Source organism: Procambarus clarkii, chromosome 35 (genome assembly GCF_040958095.1).
Source record: "Procambarus clarkii isolate CNS0578487 chromosome 35, FALCON_Pclarkii_2.0, whole genome shotgun sequence".
In the NCBI taxonomy this organism is placed as follows: Eukaryota; Metazoa; Arthropoda; class Malacostraca; order Decapoda; family Cambaridae; genus Procambarus; species Procambarus clarkii.
Window position 1 is genome coordinate 33,592,701 of NC_091184.1, and position 19,221 is coordinate 33,611,921.

The window sequence follows — 19,221 nt, forward strand, 5'->3', positions numbered from 1 at the left end:
ATACAGTACTAGTACAGTTCAAGAATATTCAAAATGGCGACCATTTCTCTTAAATGGTGAGTTGGGTTCAGCACACATCACCTATTAATTTAATGGTCCTTATTTATCATTACAAATACTTGTAGCAGGTATTAATGTTATTTTAGTTTATATTGTATGCTAACATTGAATATATTTTTCAGTGGCTGGTTGACCCTTGGCTCTGTTGAGACTAAATTTGCTGGCTACACTAACGAACGAGGTTTCCATGGTCGTGTTGCTCGTCTTAATGCCTGGAATCGTCCTCTTGACTTCCGCACAGAAATTCCAAAAATGGTGAGAAATTTGTACACTATTTGTGATATTGCAGTCAAAAATGATCTTCATTTTAGATATACACTACTCTACAATGAATTTTGTATAGTACATCTGGTGAAAAAGTTTGATTAATAAAGCATATTTTACATTTTTACACTGCATTTCAAAATAATTTTTTTTGGTAATCTCTCGCAATAGGTTCGCTCATGCATGAACTCTCCAGTTATGTTTGATGGTCTTTTACTTCGATGGACTGGTTATGATATGGTAAAGGGCAATGTGGAGCGGATTGGACCATCTACCTGTGGACAGTATGTGTGTCCCCCTGGCTACACAGGGGACTGCTCGGTATTGGAAAGGGACAAGACGCCTCCTCGTGTGGACCACTGCCCTGGAGATATTTGGGTCATTACACGAAATGGCTCTGCAGTGGTTGATTGGGATGAACCTGTATTTTCTGATAATATTGGTATTGAGCAGGTTGTTGACAAGTCTGGCTATTCTCCAGGACAGGTATGTACCAACAACCACAGACTGTAACTAGCATTGTACAGTATACATTTTACAATAGCAAAGATGTAAGGGTGTGTACAAACTTAAAATTTATTAGTTAATCATTCAATACAAAGTTACAAATTGTGAAGGTAATATTTACTAAAGTACCTATTAGAATAATATTATTTTTCATTTTATAAAGGAAATAATGAATCTATACCATGTTTTATGCAAAATTTTATATAAATGGGATTTTATTTACTCAGGCCTTCACATGGGGTACTTACGATGTTGCCAGAGTGGCCTATGATGTTGCTGGTAACTCGGCCACTTGTTCATTTAATGTTTACGTACTGGAAGAGTTCTGCCCAAAATTGGACGATCCTGTAGGAGGTGTTCAGCGTTGCTCAGACTGGGGTCCCGGTGGCCGTTTCAAGGTCTGCAAAATTGAGTGCAATGATGGGCTCAAGTTTTCCACAAAGGTGAGGAATTAATTTGGTATGTGAAATTTAAACTCAAATAGTTTTAAATATCAGTGACTCATTGGTTAATAAATACAGTTCTGTATTGATTAAATATTTACATGGTGATACAGTGTACTTCAATGTTATGTCTTTGGAGTTTCTTTTTTGTGGAGCTCACTTTTCCTGAGATACTGGCCTCTAATGAGGTCTCTTGAGACATTTTTTACTGCCTTCATGCATTGATGGGAGACATCTCCCGTCACGCAGGGTGCAATCGCACCTCCACAGATCTCCAGTATCATCTATTGATACTGGTAATGGCTCAAAAGGGCCACCACTTACGGGATATTCATGCCCGTGCCACCTTTTGGGTGGCTTAATCTTCATCAATCAATCAACTGCCTTCATGCATTAAACTTTTGAAGCACTCCTAAATAAATGCACATCCTTGGTTGGATCCCACACTAAGTGTAACATTCATCATATATTCACATTGTGGAACAAGAATGTATGGACAGATTTTAATATCTTCATTAAGTGTACAAAAGGGAATAAAATATAGTAAGATCAACAAGTACAGTAGTGGTGCACTGTGTGAGCAGCTAAAGTTAAGAAATATTAGTGAGAAGAAAAGTAATCACTTAACTTGTTGATAATACTTCCATAGATACTTCAGTCAACTACTCAGGTTTTTTTTTATTATCTAAATTCAGTTGGCCTCATTAATTGAGGCGGCAAAGTTGTTAGAAATTATTTTTATTTCAAAATTCTATTACTCTATACTGTATTTGAATAAATTAGAGAATTCCATTTTAATGATTCTGTGCTTTCATTTTTTTGTAATAATAAATACAGTACAGTATATATATATTATATACGTATAGTATATTTTACACATTTGCACCATAAGATACTGTGCCTGCTATTCTCATTTTATATTTGATACCTTTTATATTATTTTAAAGGTTCCCGACTTCTACACGTGTGGTGCCGAGGGCTTTTGGCGTCCAACACACGACCCATCATACCCACTGGTGTACCCGTCGTGTTCCCCAGCCTCTCCTGCACAAAGAGTCTTCAACATTAACATGCAGTTCCCATCCTCTGTAATTTGCAATGCAGCTGGCCAAAATGTTCTCAGTGAAAGGATTAAGATTGTAAGTTTCATAACGAAATAACTTTGTTTTTCTTTAGAGTGAGAAACTTGTATTAGCAGTTATAGTGGTAGATTTTAGTTGACATACAGTTCAGTCCATGAATTGCAGCAATTACAGTATTTGGTAAGTTACTTGGTCCAGTATGTGTACTTTTTTTTTGTATAGAGGTTATTGTACTAAAATGAGCATTTATCTGTTAAGTATTAATTATGTAATGTATAAGTATTGTCCTAATATTTTTTTTCTCCATAATAAATGGAATCTTAAAAGAGCATCCACAAAAACTTTCAAAATTTGGTAGAAATGAGATTCTATTATCCAACTGTAATTTATACATATACTGAATATGTGTGTATCTCACATTTTTAATATGGAATTAAGAATAATAGAGGCAGAAAGACTGAATAAATGAATAAATATATATATCAATAGACTTTTTCTAGAAGTCATAGTATCAATAGACTTAGTCTGGACTTAGACTAAAGGTACAGAATTAAAAAGTTATCCCAGAGTCAGAAAAGTCCTGCCTGTCAGTGTCAATAATTTTCCCCCCTGCTCCTCCAGGCACTAAACAAACTGAATGCTCAGTGGAACTTCTGCACTCACACTGCTGCTTCTACGGGACAATGCAATGGCCTCGATGTAATTGTTGACTGCTCTCGAAGGAACCGTGTAGCTCGTGACACTATGGACTCGAGGGCCAAACGTCAAGCTGCTCCTGAAACTGATGACGTCTATCAAGTGAAGATCACTTTTCCTTCTGTAAAGTGAGTAAATCATTTTGCAGCTCTTTGCTTTATATTACTGCTTTTTAATTAGCAGGTCACCATATTATGCTTATGAGAGGTTATATATGCCATTTAAAATGTGAAAATCAGTTATTTTTCAGTGATACTTGCCACAATTCTGTCTTTCATGTGAAGCATTTTGCATGGTTATGTGATGTTTTTGTGTGATTGTAAGAATATTATCCACGTATGTATAATTGATACTTACCACTTATTTCTAGGCACAAGATAAAAACTGCACTACACCCTTTTAAGTGATCATAGTAAAAACTTGGTTTCATTGCTTAAAACTTGGTTAAAATATATTGTGTAGTTTCATATGGTACTTTATAAAACATAACTGGCTTATTATCAAAATACTGAATGTTATTTTAAAATAATCAGTGTATGATTTAAATGACAATTAAATGAATATTAAATAAAATAAAGGTCAGGAAGGTGCTAATTGTGAAGGTATGAGTGACCGAACGTGAGATGAAGTTCTGTTTGTGTTTCACATGGCGGGTGTTGTAGTAGTAGAGTGCTCTGTTGGGATGAATATGAACCAAATCTATATGACTGCCTAGTAGAAAAATCGTTATAAGATTCTCGTAGCATAACACGCCAGATTTGAACAATTATCGCTGTAAATTATCGCTGTAAACTGACTTGTAAAATATATAAGTGGGAACAAAGTTAGGAAGCTGACACACACATAGTCACCCACCAGACTATGGGTATAGCAGGGAATCTGGTACTTTGGTGAATATGATAAACAATTAGAGCATACAATTAGTAAAAAAATATGAGTTCATTTCTAGTGATTTGTAACTATTATTGATTATTTACAGTAAAGTACATGATGAGATATGCTTTGAGGATCTTATAACAAAATGTGTAATTTTCTCAGTGTGTGTGCTTACATTATGACAGATCTGGGCTTGAGAATTAACTATTTTTAAAACATCATAAAGGTTTTTACTCTTAAAAAACATCTTCCAAAATATAAATATTTCATCTTCAAGAAAATAACTGGGATTAAACATCACACTTAAATTAGGGCTACAATTATCTGACCTCAATACTGTTTGGATATGAGACGTGAGTATTGATCATCCATCTTTGACCCCTAATGAAGCTCCTCCCCCAGCGAGCCACGATGGAAGAGGAGCACAGATCAGGCTTACCAGTATAACCTGAAAGTCTCTTTCCCTGCCAAGAAGTAAGATACAGTAATTGTGAATGTCACCACTGATAATGACCCATGATTAACTACCTGTCTAGTGATTTCATTAATAACTGGAAATACTAAACTCACCGTTGTTCTATGTTGTTCTATGTCACAGAGACTTTCACACATTATAAGCATTCATTTGCAGCTTCTGGTGCAACACGCTTTGCTTTTCAAAGAGGTTACTAGAGTATAGAGGAAAAATTCAAGCAAACAGCACCTTAACCATGTAGGCTATTTTTAAAAGCTTTTAAGGTGGGATTTTATAATGAAATCTTGTTAAAGTAATAGTAGCCAAGCATTTAGCCAATGGTATGCGGTTAGTATTACAGTGCTTCTTTGGAAGGGTAGTGGGTAGTCTTTGTAGTACTCAACACATGGTATGGAATTGTACTGGTACAGTAAATAGTTCATTTATAATGAACCATATTTAAATGCAACCAATAGTGCTTACTATAAATATGCTTCGAAGGTTACAAGGCATCATAAATCATCCTCATTTTGTATGTTTATATTAAAAATATTTTACCTACACCTTGTGTGCTAAATCTCCGCTATGTAATGGAAACTCCTGACAACCTGTACAATATCTGAATGTAAAAGAATTAGTTACTTTCGAGTAGAAGTATTATTAGCATGTTTTTTTTTTGTTAGTGCATTTCTCATAGTTTAGTTACCTCATACTTAAATAAGCCTTTATTCAAAGTAGAAATAAATCCTCTTTATTTTTGCTTCAACCGACATTTCTTCTGAATACATTGTCATATATATACTATACATCAGCACTGGCTCAAATGCTATAACATATCCTCACTTATACAACATAATTTTATTCTGTATTTTTAATTGTAACCTTGATCTCTTAAACTGAAATGTTAATTATTCCTCTACAAGATTATATAAAGCTTATACACTTCAAATCAAATCAAATCAAATGTTTATTTAGGTAAGGTACATACATACAAGAGATTTTACAAAGAGTGATGGATTCATATTATTAGGAAGGTAACTACATTAACTTGTATTATGTTTCAAGAACTCATGATTGTATTATCCAACAGTGATCCTGTCCAGAACACTAATTCAGAATTGGAATCGACTGTTCGTCGTTTGATTGAAGGAGTTATCCTTGAACAAGATCAGTTTGATGTTCGTGATGCTCTTCCCAATGTTGTCCCAGATCCATCCTCTCTTGACCTCAAATCTGAATATTCATGTCCTGTTGGCAAGGTTTGTATCCTTTAATGCAGTGTGAGTTACTGTACAGTTAACCTAAATTGACTGCTACAGAAAAATTCTAAACACAATATACCTGAATAGATTGCCGAAGAACATCAATAGTGTTCATGAAATTAATAAAGAAGAATGTCCTCAAATCATGACCATATATATAAGTGCCAAACCTTGACCCAAAATGCTGTTTAATAGGCCCTGTGTTTAATATGGCCACGTGAAAATAATACAAATGATAATGACTCCTGTATACTTTTTTAGAGGTAAAGATTGCAATTCTACTCTATTCTATTTGCAGGTTGTGGTTGATAGTGAATGTGTGGACTGTGCAACAGGGACTTATTATGATCAGGAGACAAAATCTTGCAAGCTGTGTGAATCTGGCACATACCAGAATGAGATGGGTCAGGTTGCCTGCAAGCCATGCCCTCAGCGTGCAGGTCGGCAAGAAGTTACCAAGACATCAGGCTCACGCTCGGTTGAAAACTGCCAGGAGCGGTGTGCTGCTGGAAGGTACTTTGATGAAGAAATGAGTGTTTGTCGATCTTGTGGTTATGGGTATTACCAATCTGAAGAGGGCAAATTCTCATGTAAGAGGTGTGATCGAGGCCTCACCACACGCACAAAAGAGGCCGTATCATCATCTGAATGCCGTGAGGAGTGTGAATCAGGTCTCCAGCTTGGCACAACTGGTCCATGTGAGCCTTGCCCTCGTGGAACATACCGTACCAAGGGTATTCATGCTGCTTGCATCCGCTGTCCAGAAGATCGTACCACTCTAGGACCTGGTGCATCTTCCCTGGAAGAATGCTCTCTACCAATATGCATTGCTGGAACATTCCTTTCTAATCTGAACACAGCATATGAATGTCTGAAATGTCCTAAAGGCACTTATCAACCAGAGGCACTGCAAACATCATGTATAGACTGTCCACAAGACACCTCAACCCATGACGTTGGTGCCACCTCGATGGAGGAGTGTTCAAATCCCTGTGAGGTTCATGGGGAACAGATGCTTTGCGACCCCAATGCCCTTTGTCTCTTTATCTCGGAAACAAATGACTTTGAATGCCAGTGCAAACCAGGATTCAATGGTTCTGGAGAACACTGTTCTAGTGAGTAATGTTTCCTTTTTATTTACCATAAAGTTAGTTTTATTAATACAAGTAGAATTGATGGAGGCTGGAGATTATTATACAGTACTATATATATATGTAATTTTGTCTTCATATAATGCTTTAATATTTCTAAGAGAGAGAGATTTATATTTGCACAAAATTAAAAGCATAATGCCTATAAAATTTATATTATAGTGCTTATCTACATTGAAATAAAGACTTAAAGGAGACATGAACAATAGTTAATACTGTAGTAATTTCTGACCAATCAGATAAGTGTGACGGCTTCTGTGAGAATAACGGTGCTTGTAAAAAGAATGAAGATGAGGAGCCCTTCTGCGTTTGCTCAGGTTCTTTCACAGGCAGCAAATGCCAGGCGAGTGTAGCTTGGTGTTAATGTATTTTGAGATACAATATATCAAACAAATGCAAGCCTCAAAACAAGAGGGATTGTAAAAATATTTTTGATAATAAAAAAAATGACAATTTGTTTTATGTAATTTTAACATATTATTTAATACGGCCATGGCAGATTAAGAGCGACTTCACATATATTGCTGGAGGCATCGCGGGTGCTGTTGTCTTCCTGATTCTCATTGTGCTTCTGGTATGGATGATCTGCATCCGCGCCACCAGGAGACGTGAGCCTAAGAAGGGCTTCATCAACCAGCCATCCATTGATCCCAACGGTTCACAGGTACACTATTTCAATGTTCCATAGTTGTGTGGAAGATATAAAATTTCTTTATACACATACATACAGCAGCTAAAGGGGTTCAAACTTGAGAAACCTGTAGAGCCCAGAGGGTAATCCATGCAGGCACAGTTGAGGCTAAGTCACAGCTGCTTGAATGTCTACTGGGATAAATCCGAGCACACACACTCGCCACACAGATCTACAAATCCAAACGGAAAGCTATCCTAAAAATCTAGAAAATTCATTTTAACATATTGTATCTTTTCAGCCAGGATTTATAATCTTTTACTATGACATGGTTCCCAAATATTTTAAGTAAGTCGACATAATTTTCATTTGCAGGTTAACTTCTATTATGGAGCACCTGCCCCTTATGCGGAAAGCATTGCACCATCTCATCACTCAACTTATGCTCATTACTACGATGATGAAGAAGATGCCTGGGAGATGCCTAACTTCTACAATGAGACTTACATGAAGAGTACGTCTTGAGCCCAATCCAGACCAACCACATACTTACCTTACCTTACACATACCCATTAGATTTGCCATGCTATCATCTCAGAATTGTTTCACTCACATCTAGATTTTAATACTTTTGGTGCTTCGATTTTGTTATATTATGAGCCCTTTGCTTGGACTTGTTCTGCAATGCTGTATAATGAATAATATCATTTTTAACATAGTTAAATTAAAGTTAAATATTACTGCTGTACAGGTGAAAGTGCAGAATACAAGTACATACTGTAGTCATTCAAATTTGTAAATGTAATTATGTTGTGCTTTTAAATATCTTGTATGAGCTTAATAGGGAGGTATCACACTGTAATTATTATTAACTGCAGTACAAACAATAGTATGAATGAATATTTACTAACCTAAACTCCCTAAACCAGCCGGGTTCCAGAATGGAGCAGGAAATAGCCTGGCTCGGTCTAACGCCTCCATCTACGGCAACAAGGAAGACCTGTACGATCGCCTCCGCAAGCACGCTTACCAAGGCAAGAAAGGTGAGGATGACTGAGGCCTTGATCCTTCAATAGGGTTTAAAATCAAGTATGTGCATGGATGTGATTGGAAAAGTAAGCTGAAAAGTTTAGCTGAAATGCCAGCATGAACATGTACAGAAAATTGAACATCATATCAGGCATGGAAAAAAAAGCACATTGAGAAACTGCTACTTTGTTACAGTTATAATACTCAAGATAATAAGCTGCATGACAGCTAATATGTACGATTGAAAAATGCATGAAACTCTGTATTATAAGCATTGAATAATATGCATGTGTCAAAAATATACAATACCTTATAGCATACCTAGTTTTTATATAATACTACTACTACTACTACTACTACTACTGTCTTGACAATGAAAGAGGAGAACTGACATTTAGCATAACCATAAGCATGGAAAATGTGACAAGATTACAATGTACAGCACAAGGGTGCTAACATTGCATATGTAGTGTTCACTGTCTGAAAATTACAGTTGGACGTCAAAGTGACAGTCTTGGGAAAATCAGGTACTGGTATCTAGAAAATGACAGCAGCCGAGTTGTTAAACTATTGTATTTAATCCTGAATTATGTAGGTTTTACAGTGCCACAAGATTATTGGTGCCATTATAAATGTAAACACTAGAATCTGGTTCTTTATTTCTTCTGAAGAAGGATTACATTATGTGCATTAGTTGGCAGTACCATTATACAGTATCTGTGGCTCTTATTAAGTGAAAATCTTAAAAAAATCTAAACTACGATGCTCTTCTGACCATACAGCTGACAAAAACCTTTATTATGCTAGTGCTTGCATGAACATTCACAGTTTTTTCTGACAGCATGATTCTCTGATCTATCTGCATGAAACTATTATTCAATATTAATTATACTTTACTGAATAAATCAAGTTTTATTTTAGCATCAACAGTTTGGTTTTCAAATTATTGCATGCTAATGCAGAGAGAGATTTTGAATTGTTACTTATTTTCTAATTAATCAAGTTTACTGGTTGCATGAAGAAATTTATGTATGATAAGAATTATCATATTTCAAATTTAAGTTTTCATAAGAAAATTTTCTTAAATAATATAACTACAGAATCAGTATTTTGTATATATATTTACAAATTTTGTGTGGATTTAGTAGATTGTTTGGGAGAGTCTTAGGAATTTCATGGTGTGGACCTACTACTTTCCTACTAGTTATTCAGAGCCTAATTTCAGAATGAAATACCTGATAAAAGTTGGTGTTTTCTTTCTGTGAAAAAACTGGCAATACAGATTCTTGGGTAGGTTTCTTAATTTGTGGTAATTCTAACTCGTCATATTCAATTTGATTTTACTCTACAGATAAAGACGAGACAGGTGACAGTGATGATCAAGCCCATTGATTAGATAAACATATTATGGTGTCTGACGTCCACATTCATTTGTTAGCGTGTTGATGCTACTGTACTTTATGTACTTAGTGAGAATAAAAACAAGCTATTCAAAGGTTTTTCCAATGGTTGGTTGGCTTTGAAAATATGGCATTATCTCATTACTACATATCACCAATCAATAGAAAAATCTTGTGCCAGGAAAGGTGCCAGTCCTCGGACAAAGCCTGATCAGAGCATGGCAGACAGTGGCCAATGTGTTCCTCTGGGTGTACACCTGGGCCGCTGGCTAGCCTTATCTAGGATCTTGCTAAGTCAAATCCATCAGAAGGACTTATTTGTAAAGACTAAATTGAATTACAATATGTATATATATAATATACACACACACACACACACACACAGAATTTCAGTTTCAACACACACACATACAGTGGTAGACAGTTGGAACAAGTTAGGTGAGAAGGTGGTGGAGGCCAAAACCGTCAGTAATTTCAAAGCGCTATATGTCAAAAAGTGCTGGGAAGACGGGACACCACGAGTGTAGCTCTCGTCCTGTAACTACACTTGGGTAATTACACACACACACACACACACACACACACACACACACACACACACACACACACACACACACAGTATATACAATTATATAAAATGTTATTAATCCTAAAGTTATAACTGCAGCACTGGAATACAAAGCATAGCACACCTATTATGTTTGAGCAACAAAAGACTAATAGTCATCATTGTAATCCAGCTGCAAGACAATTTTTTAGTAGCATAATATTCTTGAACTCAGGTGTGAGATTAACTGAGCTTAATTGTTTGTGTGAATATTTTTTGAATGTGTAGATCTATGTGTGAGATTTGTGGTCTCTTGTGCTCTAACTCTGTTCTAGAATTGTTTTTGTAATTACTGAACAACAGTTAAATAATAAAAATTGCAGTCTTATTCTTTTATACATCCATTATTTATTTATTAACAAGTTGACAGTTTGAAGACCACGTGTGTACATATGAATGATAAGGCTTTGATGTGTGGTTTGTTAGGTTTCTTGAGTGAATGATAACAGAGTTCTTTACTGTACAAGTACAGTACAGTAAACAGTTTTCAAGTATTGTTAAGTTTTGGGGAATGCAATAGAACCTTTACTTTTTTTTTATGTTTCTATGGAAAATATTTCAAATTATGCCATTAATTTTCTGTGTATACAAACTACATAAATATTGTAAAAACTGTTCTTTGAGGACATTCTCTCTGTCCTGCTCAAGATTGTGAATAAACTCGAACTTATGTCAAATATTTGTATACTGTAATATTAACAAATATAAATTGTAAGTCTTACAAACTGAATAAACTTAAAATATGTAAATTGTACATGATTATTTTCTCTAATTTTCCTTTTAAATTTAATTCATAAATGGTTAAATTAAAAACTAATTAAACAATTGAGTGCATCACATTTGTGCAGTTGCCTCACAACTGATTGGTGCCTTGCGGGGCAAAACATTGGGCACATTTCTTTGGAATCTTCTTTGATAATTACTTATTTACTTGGGCACATTTCTTTACTCCTGCTGACTGTTCACTTTGCAATATATAGGTACCTGGGAGTTAATCAACTTGTGGGTTGCATCCTGAGGAATGGCTAAGTATTGGTTAGGGCTTCTTCAATAACCCCAAGAGCCTCCCTGTCTGACAATGGGAAAAAAATAAGGCAAACTAAATAATGGTGTTCTATGATAAACTATAATAATAGCTAGAAATCAAATTTCCAATAAGTAGACTACCACTAATTTGATGGTCATCATTACCTCATTCTCATGGAATAGAAAGATTTTGAGGAAATGTGAGAGCAATACTCTGCTTTATAAGGAAAGTTTGAAGATAAAAAAGAAAAAACATTCATTTAAGCAATCTTCCACACACACACCACAGAGTATGCACGTAGCCTCAGCTTTGACACACCATCCATAGCAGAGGCCCCATCACTATATGTAACAAAGCGTGAAGTGCTTACGGTGAGGAAATGGAACTATCAGGGGGAAGGTGCCAAGCTATTATGACTATATAGCACTTGGAAGGGGTCAGGATAAGAATTTGGGATGGGACAGGAGGAAGAAATGGTGTCCAACCACTTGCACAGTCAAGGATTGAACACCGACCTGCACAAAGTGAGACTGTTGCTCTACTGTCCAGCCCAAGCAGTTGGACGTGCTTCCTGTGAGCTGTCATTTCAAATATGTTGTGTATTCACTCCCTCTTAAGTAACTTATTCCATTTAACCTCTTTGTCACTACAGTACTTTGGTGCTGCTTGTACTTCACTCATCCACACCCACTTGGCATGTCTGACCATTTTATTTTGGCCTTCCTCTTAAAAATTCCCAGGCAGGAGAGAAATGGTTGAGTTAGCTTCCTTTCAAATAATTCCTTTGATCACCTAGCACTAAATAGGTACCTAGGAGTTGGACAACTGTTGAGGGATTGGCATCCTGGAAAAGGTTAGTACAGAAATTCACCTAAGGGAAGACCTCCATACAAGCCAAAAGTATTTGTACACAGGCTTCTTGTCCCCAACAATGTGAATTAATTACTGTACAGTACTTTGGTTCATTTATACACACTTATTACCACCCAACCATCATCAACCCTCAATGTCACCAAACAATATACTGTATAAATTTTCCTCATTCTTATGATTAATTGGTCTTGGCATTACATCTCTCCATGACAATTTTATTCAGTATTGTATGTCCTTACACCATAAATCCATCCCCCAATTGTTCACTTCTACTGCTCTAACACTTTAATTCTTATGTTCATGCCAAACCAGCATCAAACTCTATTAAGCATATTCTTCCTGATAAGTGCTTTCACTGTGCCAGCCACTTTCCTTTCTAGACTTATTATAGTAGCAACTTGTACAATTTTTCTCTTATCAATTACAGAACATCTGAACTAATCTACAGACTGTATTACATACTACATTTAAATTATTTTCTGATAGAAAAATATCTTTCTCTGCATACATGTGAATCATCTAGTACAGTACACTTAATTGATGAATTTGTTTAAATCCAAAATAATACCGTCGTAGTAATACCACAAGTTTTACTGAAAGACTGGGAGGCCAGTCAGAGTTGGCCTCAGTGCCAGCTTTTAAGAAATATACGCATCTTAAGCGTCCTGTAATTTTCATAGTCAGAAGTAAAATCAGGTTGTGTTTTCTGTGGAATTTTGATGCTTACTACCAAAAATTAACCAGCTATTCAGACAAAGGACTTCAGTAGATATACTATACTTATTTCACTGAAGATTTTGATAAGGTCCTGCATGAAAGACTGGCAAGGAAAATACAAGTACAAAAAATAAATGGTAGAATATTATAATGGATAAAGCAATGGCTAAATGGCTAAACCAAAGAAAGCAGAGGACTGACGTCCTAATCGGAAATGAATTTGACTAGAGAAATGTGGTGAGTGGAGTACCACAAGGGTCCATTTTGGGGTCAACCCTTTTTGTCATATACATCAATGACATATAGATGAGAATTCTGTATTACAAACCACATCATCAAATATAGTTTCAATCTCAAGCCACAATGCAGGACAGAAAACAGAAGATTCCTTTTCCACCACAGAGTGATAAACCCATAGAACAGCCTACCCGCTGATGTCATAAATGCTAAAACGCTGCTGCAATTTGAGATCCAAATGGATAAAATAATCGGGATAAATGGAGGGACTTTTGACAAGCTGTTGGTTAGTTGAGGCCACTTAGAGAGGTAAATAATCTTGGGCTCTCTAATAGGACTCTGAAAAGTGTATTCGAGTATTTTCACCAGTGTAAATCACCTCTCAATTTATATTGTAGTTATATGTTGATATAAAATTTTGCTACAATATACCTTTTCATCTTACCTGATATGTTAGATTAAGAACCTACCCGAAACACTTTGCGTATTAGTGGCTTTGCAAGAATGTAAAAATACCAATCTTATGTAATCTCACAAACCCATTGTACCTTCTTGTAAATACAAAAAAATATTATTATTATTATAGACTTGCTAGTGTAGACATGGGGAATGTACAAACATAAATTCGCCTCCCTTGTTGGAGGCGAACGACTTAAACCACCGTATTGTGACAGCCTCTTCATCATCCTGCTATGGCCAGGAGGCCCCGGCCTCCACCCACACCGTGGCTGCACGTCACGCCCTGAAAGCAGCCTGGTGAAGATAACAGTACTGGCAGGGAGGGAGTGTCGAGCAGCAAGTGCACGCCCCCATACTGGTGATTAGCGGCGCCGTGGATTGGGTTCACCTTGGAGGGAGAGTATATGGGGGAAGGGAGAGGAAGGTGTGTGGGGAAGGGAGAGGAAAGGTTTGTGGGGAGGGAGAGGGAAGGACTGTGGGGGGGGGGGGAGAGGGAAGGTGTGTGGGAGGGAGAAGGAAGGACTGGGGGAGGGAGAGGAAAGGTGTGTGGGTGGGAAAAGGAAGGTGTGTGGAAGGGAGAGGGAAGGACTGGAAGGGAGAGGGAAGGTGTGTGGGAGGGAGAAGGAAGGAGTGCAATTTGTTTTTTAATACATACGTAGCCATACATTTATGCAATGCTGACCAACATTATATGTATGAATGTATGTTAACCAGCATGCATATGTTTTCGTCTGACTTACGTAGGGTTAGAGATTTTTTCTGCATAGTGTAATGTGTTATTTTTAGCGTTCTCAACCACAGAACAAGATTTACAACCAATCCGTCCTCCTAATACCACGTCGCATTTTGACGTATAATTTACCTAAGGCCAAAAACTGTCGTACTAGGAAATGGTAGAGGCTCGCGAAATTGAAATACTCTCCCGTTCGTGGGTCCTCTAATAGGTTAGGATTAACGTGATGTAAGAACATAAGAATAAAGGTAATTGCAGAAGGCTTATTGGCCCATACGAGGCAGCTCCTATTTATAACCACCCAATCCCACTCATATACATGTCCAACCCACGCTTGGAACAATCAAAGGACCCTACCTCCACCACGCCACGTGGCAATTGGTTCCACAAATCATCAACCCTGTTACCGAACCAGTATTTACCCAAGTCTTTCCGAAATCTAAACTTATCCAGTTTATTCCCATTGGTTCGTATTTTGTCTTGTGTTAATACTTTTAATACCTTATTAATATCTCCTTTGTTATGTCCATTCATCCACTTGTAAATCTTCTACAAATCAACAATGCTGTTACCGAACTAGAAAAGTTCAATAAGACTTCCACAGGTTTTGACTGTTTATGAATGATCATAAAGAGAATTATTAGCAAGTTTTTTTCTAGAGCAAAAAGTTATTAAACTGTTGACTTTGTGGTTTGCGCACTCAAGTTCAAGATCATGTATGTTTATTGAGGCAAGAGAAAAATACATTACAAAGGGATAGAGGAGCTTAGGCTTTTTCTAACCCCCCCCCCCCCATTCCCCTCTGCGCACTCAAAGTGACATTGAACACTGCTCATCTTCAGGAACCAGCATATACTTATATTTATTGATATTGAAAGCATTTGTGGCATGAATTTGTGATAGAGAATGCTGCCTGAATCTCATATGCTATTGTTTTAAGGGGCTCTCTACAGTTTCATCTATTCAAGTATTCTTAAGTTCTGATATTTATAATTAGGTTAGCAATTTATACTCATTCTTGAGTATAAAAATTAAGATGACTAGTATAACAATAAATTTGATGTCTTTTTGCATTCTATTTTATATTACTAATAGTTCCGGGAATACAAAAACAAGAAGAAAGCAGGAAAATGTTGAAATTCCAGTGAAAAGGTTACTAAAGAGTTCTGGGAGTGGTGCTCACACCCCACATGATGGGCTATCTGGCCTGAAGTTAGTGATGATTTCTCGAAGCGGTGTGTCCGGCCCAGCACCGGTGTCCACTTCTCCAAATTACTGAGTCACGACAGCATTGGGACCGAGACCTGCTCACTCTCTACTGAAGGATGGAGGGGAATCCGCTTCATCACCTGGAAGCCTCTGCCTCGTGCTTTCCCTGTCACCTTGTATTCTTCTAATTTGTCTCACCTTCTTGTTGTTGCATTTGATGTCAATGGCTTCGGTGTTGTGGCACTATTAAAAAGTACAAAGGTTTGCTGCAAGATTAGTACCGGAGCTAAGAGGGCTGTGGTATACGAGGATAAGCTAAGAAGACCTCTCAACCCCGAAGAAGAAAAATAACAGAGGGGACATGATTGCAACATACACGATACTAAAGGAGTTGACAAGGTGGACAAAAATACTTTTTTACGAGTAGGACATAAGTGGAAGCTGGAAATGTCAGGAAGTTCTCGTATATTGTACAAGTGGTTAACAAGTGAAACATTGAAAGAAGTTGTGGAAACCTCCTCCATCCACAAGTTTAGGCTCAGATTCAGCAAATAATTCGAACGTCAGAATAGTTAAATTATAAATCAACAGGTACAACAAGGCCAGCAGGCGAGGCATAAGCTAGACCTCACGTCCCCACAATCACTGATAGAAAAGTATTGATAGGTAAGCACTTGTGAATGTTATCTCTAACATCAATCAATTATATGCTAACAAACTCTAAACTATAGTTCATCAATGCAGCAATAGTTTAGTTAAAGGAATATCTGGAGGTTTAGTTCCTGAGCCCATTATAGTGTGCATAAAAATGGATCAATGTATAACAAACATGGATATAGAAAAAAAACAAAGAAAACAAAATAATTAGATGAGGGGTAAGAAAAAGTAGAGAGAAAAGGTTTATTTACTACTTACTCTATAGAAATTCTAGGTCAGGAAAGACAATCGCGACATTTCTCCCACAGACGGTGAGAAAGTTCTGGATAATATATGGCTTGAATGAAGTGTCTCCGGCTGGAGTGGGCTGCGGTGTTGCCTGTGGCGAGTGCGTTGCTCCTGTGGTACACAGCCTCACTTATATATATGCTTCCAACCATTTTGATTACATCTTACGGGCTCACCATAGTCCGTGCTATATGGACACTTCGTTCTGAGTAGCTAAATTTATTTATTTATTTATTTATTTATTTATTTATTTATTTATTTATTTATTTATTTATTTATTTATTTATATACAAGAAGCTGGGTTTGTGAGAATACATAGCATAGTATTTACAATCTTGTAAAGCCACTAGTACGCGCAGCGTTTCGGGCAGGTCCTTAATCTAACAGATAATTTTAAGTAAGTAAATTCTAGCAGAATTAATAAAATGATAACAAATACATTGCAAGAAAAAAATGAGATGAGAGAGACAATCTAAAACAACAACTTTCATTACATGTGAAACGGATACATTACTTAACAACAATTATAAGTAATCTGCTGAACATGATTTACAAGTTTTTAATGTCAAATTAAAATTGATTTCAAATATTGCAAAGGAACTTATACTTAAAAGGTCATCTAGAACCGTTTTAATAGCGTATATAAACCTCAAATCATAGGCAAGCACTTGTCATGCATGCACAGAGAAACACCTAGAAATATTCAGGCAGTGATATTTGTCATGCACACAGGCAAACACGAGTTGATAACATGTGCAACACTTCAGCAGAATTCTTCAACAACATCCTCCTCACTTCGAAGCCCCGCTATGCTAATTTTACACGAATCTGAATAAGAATGAATTGCCAATTCTGAGACACAGTTGCATTAACTGCCTAAAGAGACGTGCCACGAGAGGAGACAATATATTGTGACAAAGGAAGAAGTTAGTGGCATCTGATGATGGTGGTGAGGCTTCCATCAGGCTCCACCCGGCCGGCGGTGATGAGGTGGATACAGCAGCAGACCGCACTCAGTCCACCACCAGCAGTCACAGGGGGAAGATGACGCTCCTCAAGATCCTCACGGCGGCCCAGCTGCTGCTCATCGTCTTGGTTACAGCGGAGAGAGATGGCAGGATGTTTAATAGAGATTTCACCAGGAACAAGGATAATCTGTAAGTACTTTTCGGGTGCTTGAAGGCTAAAATAGCACAGTTGTGTGTGGGCATGTCAATATTCATTTATTTATTTATATACAAGAAGGTACATTGGGTTTATTAGAGTACAGAGACTTGAAGTTTTATATTCTTGTAAAGCCACTAGCACGCATAGCGTTTCGGGCAGATCCTTAATCTAACATATAATTTTATCAAGGTAATTTCTAGCAAAATTATAAAAGTTTATAGGTACATTGTAAGAAAGTATAAAAATACATTGTATGAAGGTATACAAATTCATTGTATAATGCATTGCATTGTATGCAATGCAAATACATTGTATAATATGTATAGCAAGGAAGTTTCATTGTGGATTATTGATGTTTTAAGTATTTTGAGGTAATTCATCTTAAATTAGAAACTAAATACGTTATTTGAAAGTGCGATGTACTTACCTTAAGGTTACCTTGAAGTGATTTCGGAGCTCAACGACCCTGCGGCCCGGTTGTCGAATTACTTGTCAGTAATTAAGATTAAAAACTTACGCTTGTTATACAGTAAGTAAATCGTGGTGGGTCATCTTTAGAGTCGATATTTGCCTTTTAAAATTGGAGATTTTATATTTAAATTCGATTTAAGGTATTAATAAAACGAAATATTTGTTTTCACGCCGGATTGTCTGACAAGTTACTAAGAGATGCTTACAAGTAACAAGAAACTTATGTAAACAAAGTGGGTGTTTGCTTGGATTATCTCCTCTGGATATAGATGAGCGAGGAATTTCAATATAGATGTCATTATGAACTGATAGTTATTTTAGATCAAATTGTCTAGGGATCTAGGGATTTTCTAGGGATTATATGTCTAGAGATTATCGTTCTATAGTGACGGAGTTAATTTGAAATTTTGGAGGAACATAAATGGGAAAAAAAGTTTTGATTTTTGTAAGACATAAACATCGGCCAGGCTCAACCGGAATATTGTGACTTAAATTATATATGCCGCTGAAAATGTATATACAAAATAGGAACGAATTGTACATTAGTGTTGTGTTGCTCATTTCTTAACGTACGAGTAAGTAACATTTACTAGGTAATTGAAAGCAGATTATTCTTAAACATTTAGAGGGTTATCTTGAGATTTCGGGGCTTGGCATCCTTGCGGTCCGGTCCTCGACCAGGCCTTCTTTTTGTTACATACCCCCAGGAAGCAGCTCGTAGCAGCTGTCTAACTCCCAGGTACCTATTTACTGCTAGGTAACAGGGGCAGCAGGGTGAAAGAAACTGCCCATTTGTTTCCGCCTCCACTGGGATCGAACCCGGAACCTCTGGTCTACGAATCCGAAGCGCTGTCTACTCAGCTGTCAGGCCCCTATAGGTAGTTTAACAGTCATAGTAGTTAGGGTCTCGCAATTAAACTG

The 19,221-nt window shown here is 36.8% G+C and overlaps 2 protein-coding genes across 4 annotated transcripts in view; both read left to right on the forward strand.

Moving 5' to 3' along the window:
- Positions 1-11,216, forward strand: part of uif (sushi, von Willebrand factor type A, EGF and pentraxin domain-containing protein uif) — a 122,518-nt gene extending 111,302 nt beyond the window's left edge. For 2 of the 3 annotated variants that reach the window (XM_045758838.2, XM_045758839.2), the window contains exons 20-32: positions 183-315; positions 496-810; positions 1,059-1,274; positions 2,222-2,413; positions 2,978-3,180; positions 4,331-4,402; positions 5,473-5,641; positions 5,943-6,759; positions 7,035-7,138; positions 7,295-7,459; positions 7,802-7,940; positions 8,356-8,469; positions 9,807-11,216. In XM_045758838.2, the coding sequence (XP_045614794.2) occupies positions 183-315; positions 496-810; positions 1,059-1,274; positions 2,222-2,413; positions 2,978-3,180; positions 4,331-4,402; positions 5,473-5,641; positions 5,943-6,759; positions 7,035-7,138; positions 7,295-7,459; positions 7,802-7,940; positions 8,356-8,469; positions 9,807-9,847 (2,680 nt within the window). In that variant the 3' untranslated portion in view covers positions 9,848-11,216. The remainder of the gene's footprint in view (positions 1-182; positions 316-495; positions 811-1,058; positions 1,275-2,221; positions 2,414-2,977; positions 3,181-4,330; positions 4,403-5,472; positions 5,642-5,942; positions 6,760-7,034; positions 7,139-7,294; positions 7,460-7,801; positions 7,941-8,355; positions 8,470-9,806) is intronic. The other variant, XM_045758841.2, reaches the window with a different exon arrangement.
- Positions 11,217-17,659: 6,443 nt separating this feature from the next.
- LOC123768378 (transforming growth factor-beta-induced protein ig-h3) overlaps positions 17,660-19,221 on the forward strand; it is a 47,046-nt gene continuing 45,484 nt past the window's right edge. Inside the window, exon 1 of the mRNA XM_045758837.2 lies at positions 17,660-17,819. Within this exon, the coding sequence (XP_045614793.1) occupies positions 17,707-17,819 (113 nt within the window). The 5' untranslated portion in view covers positions 17,660-17,706. The remainder of the gene's footprint in view (positions 17,820-19,221) is intronic.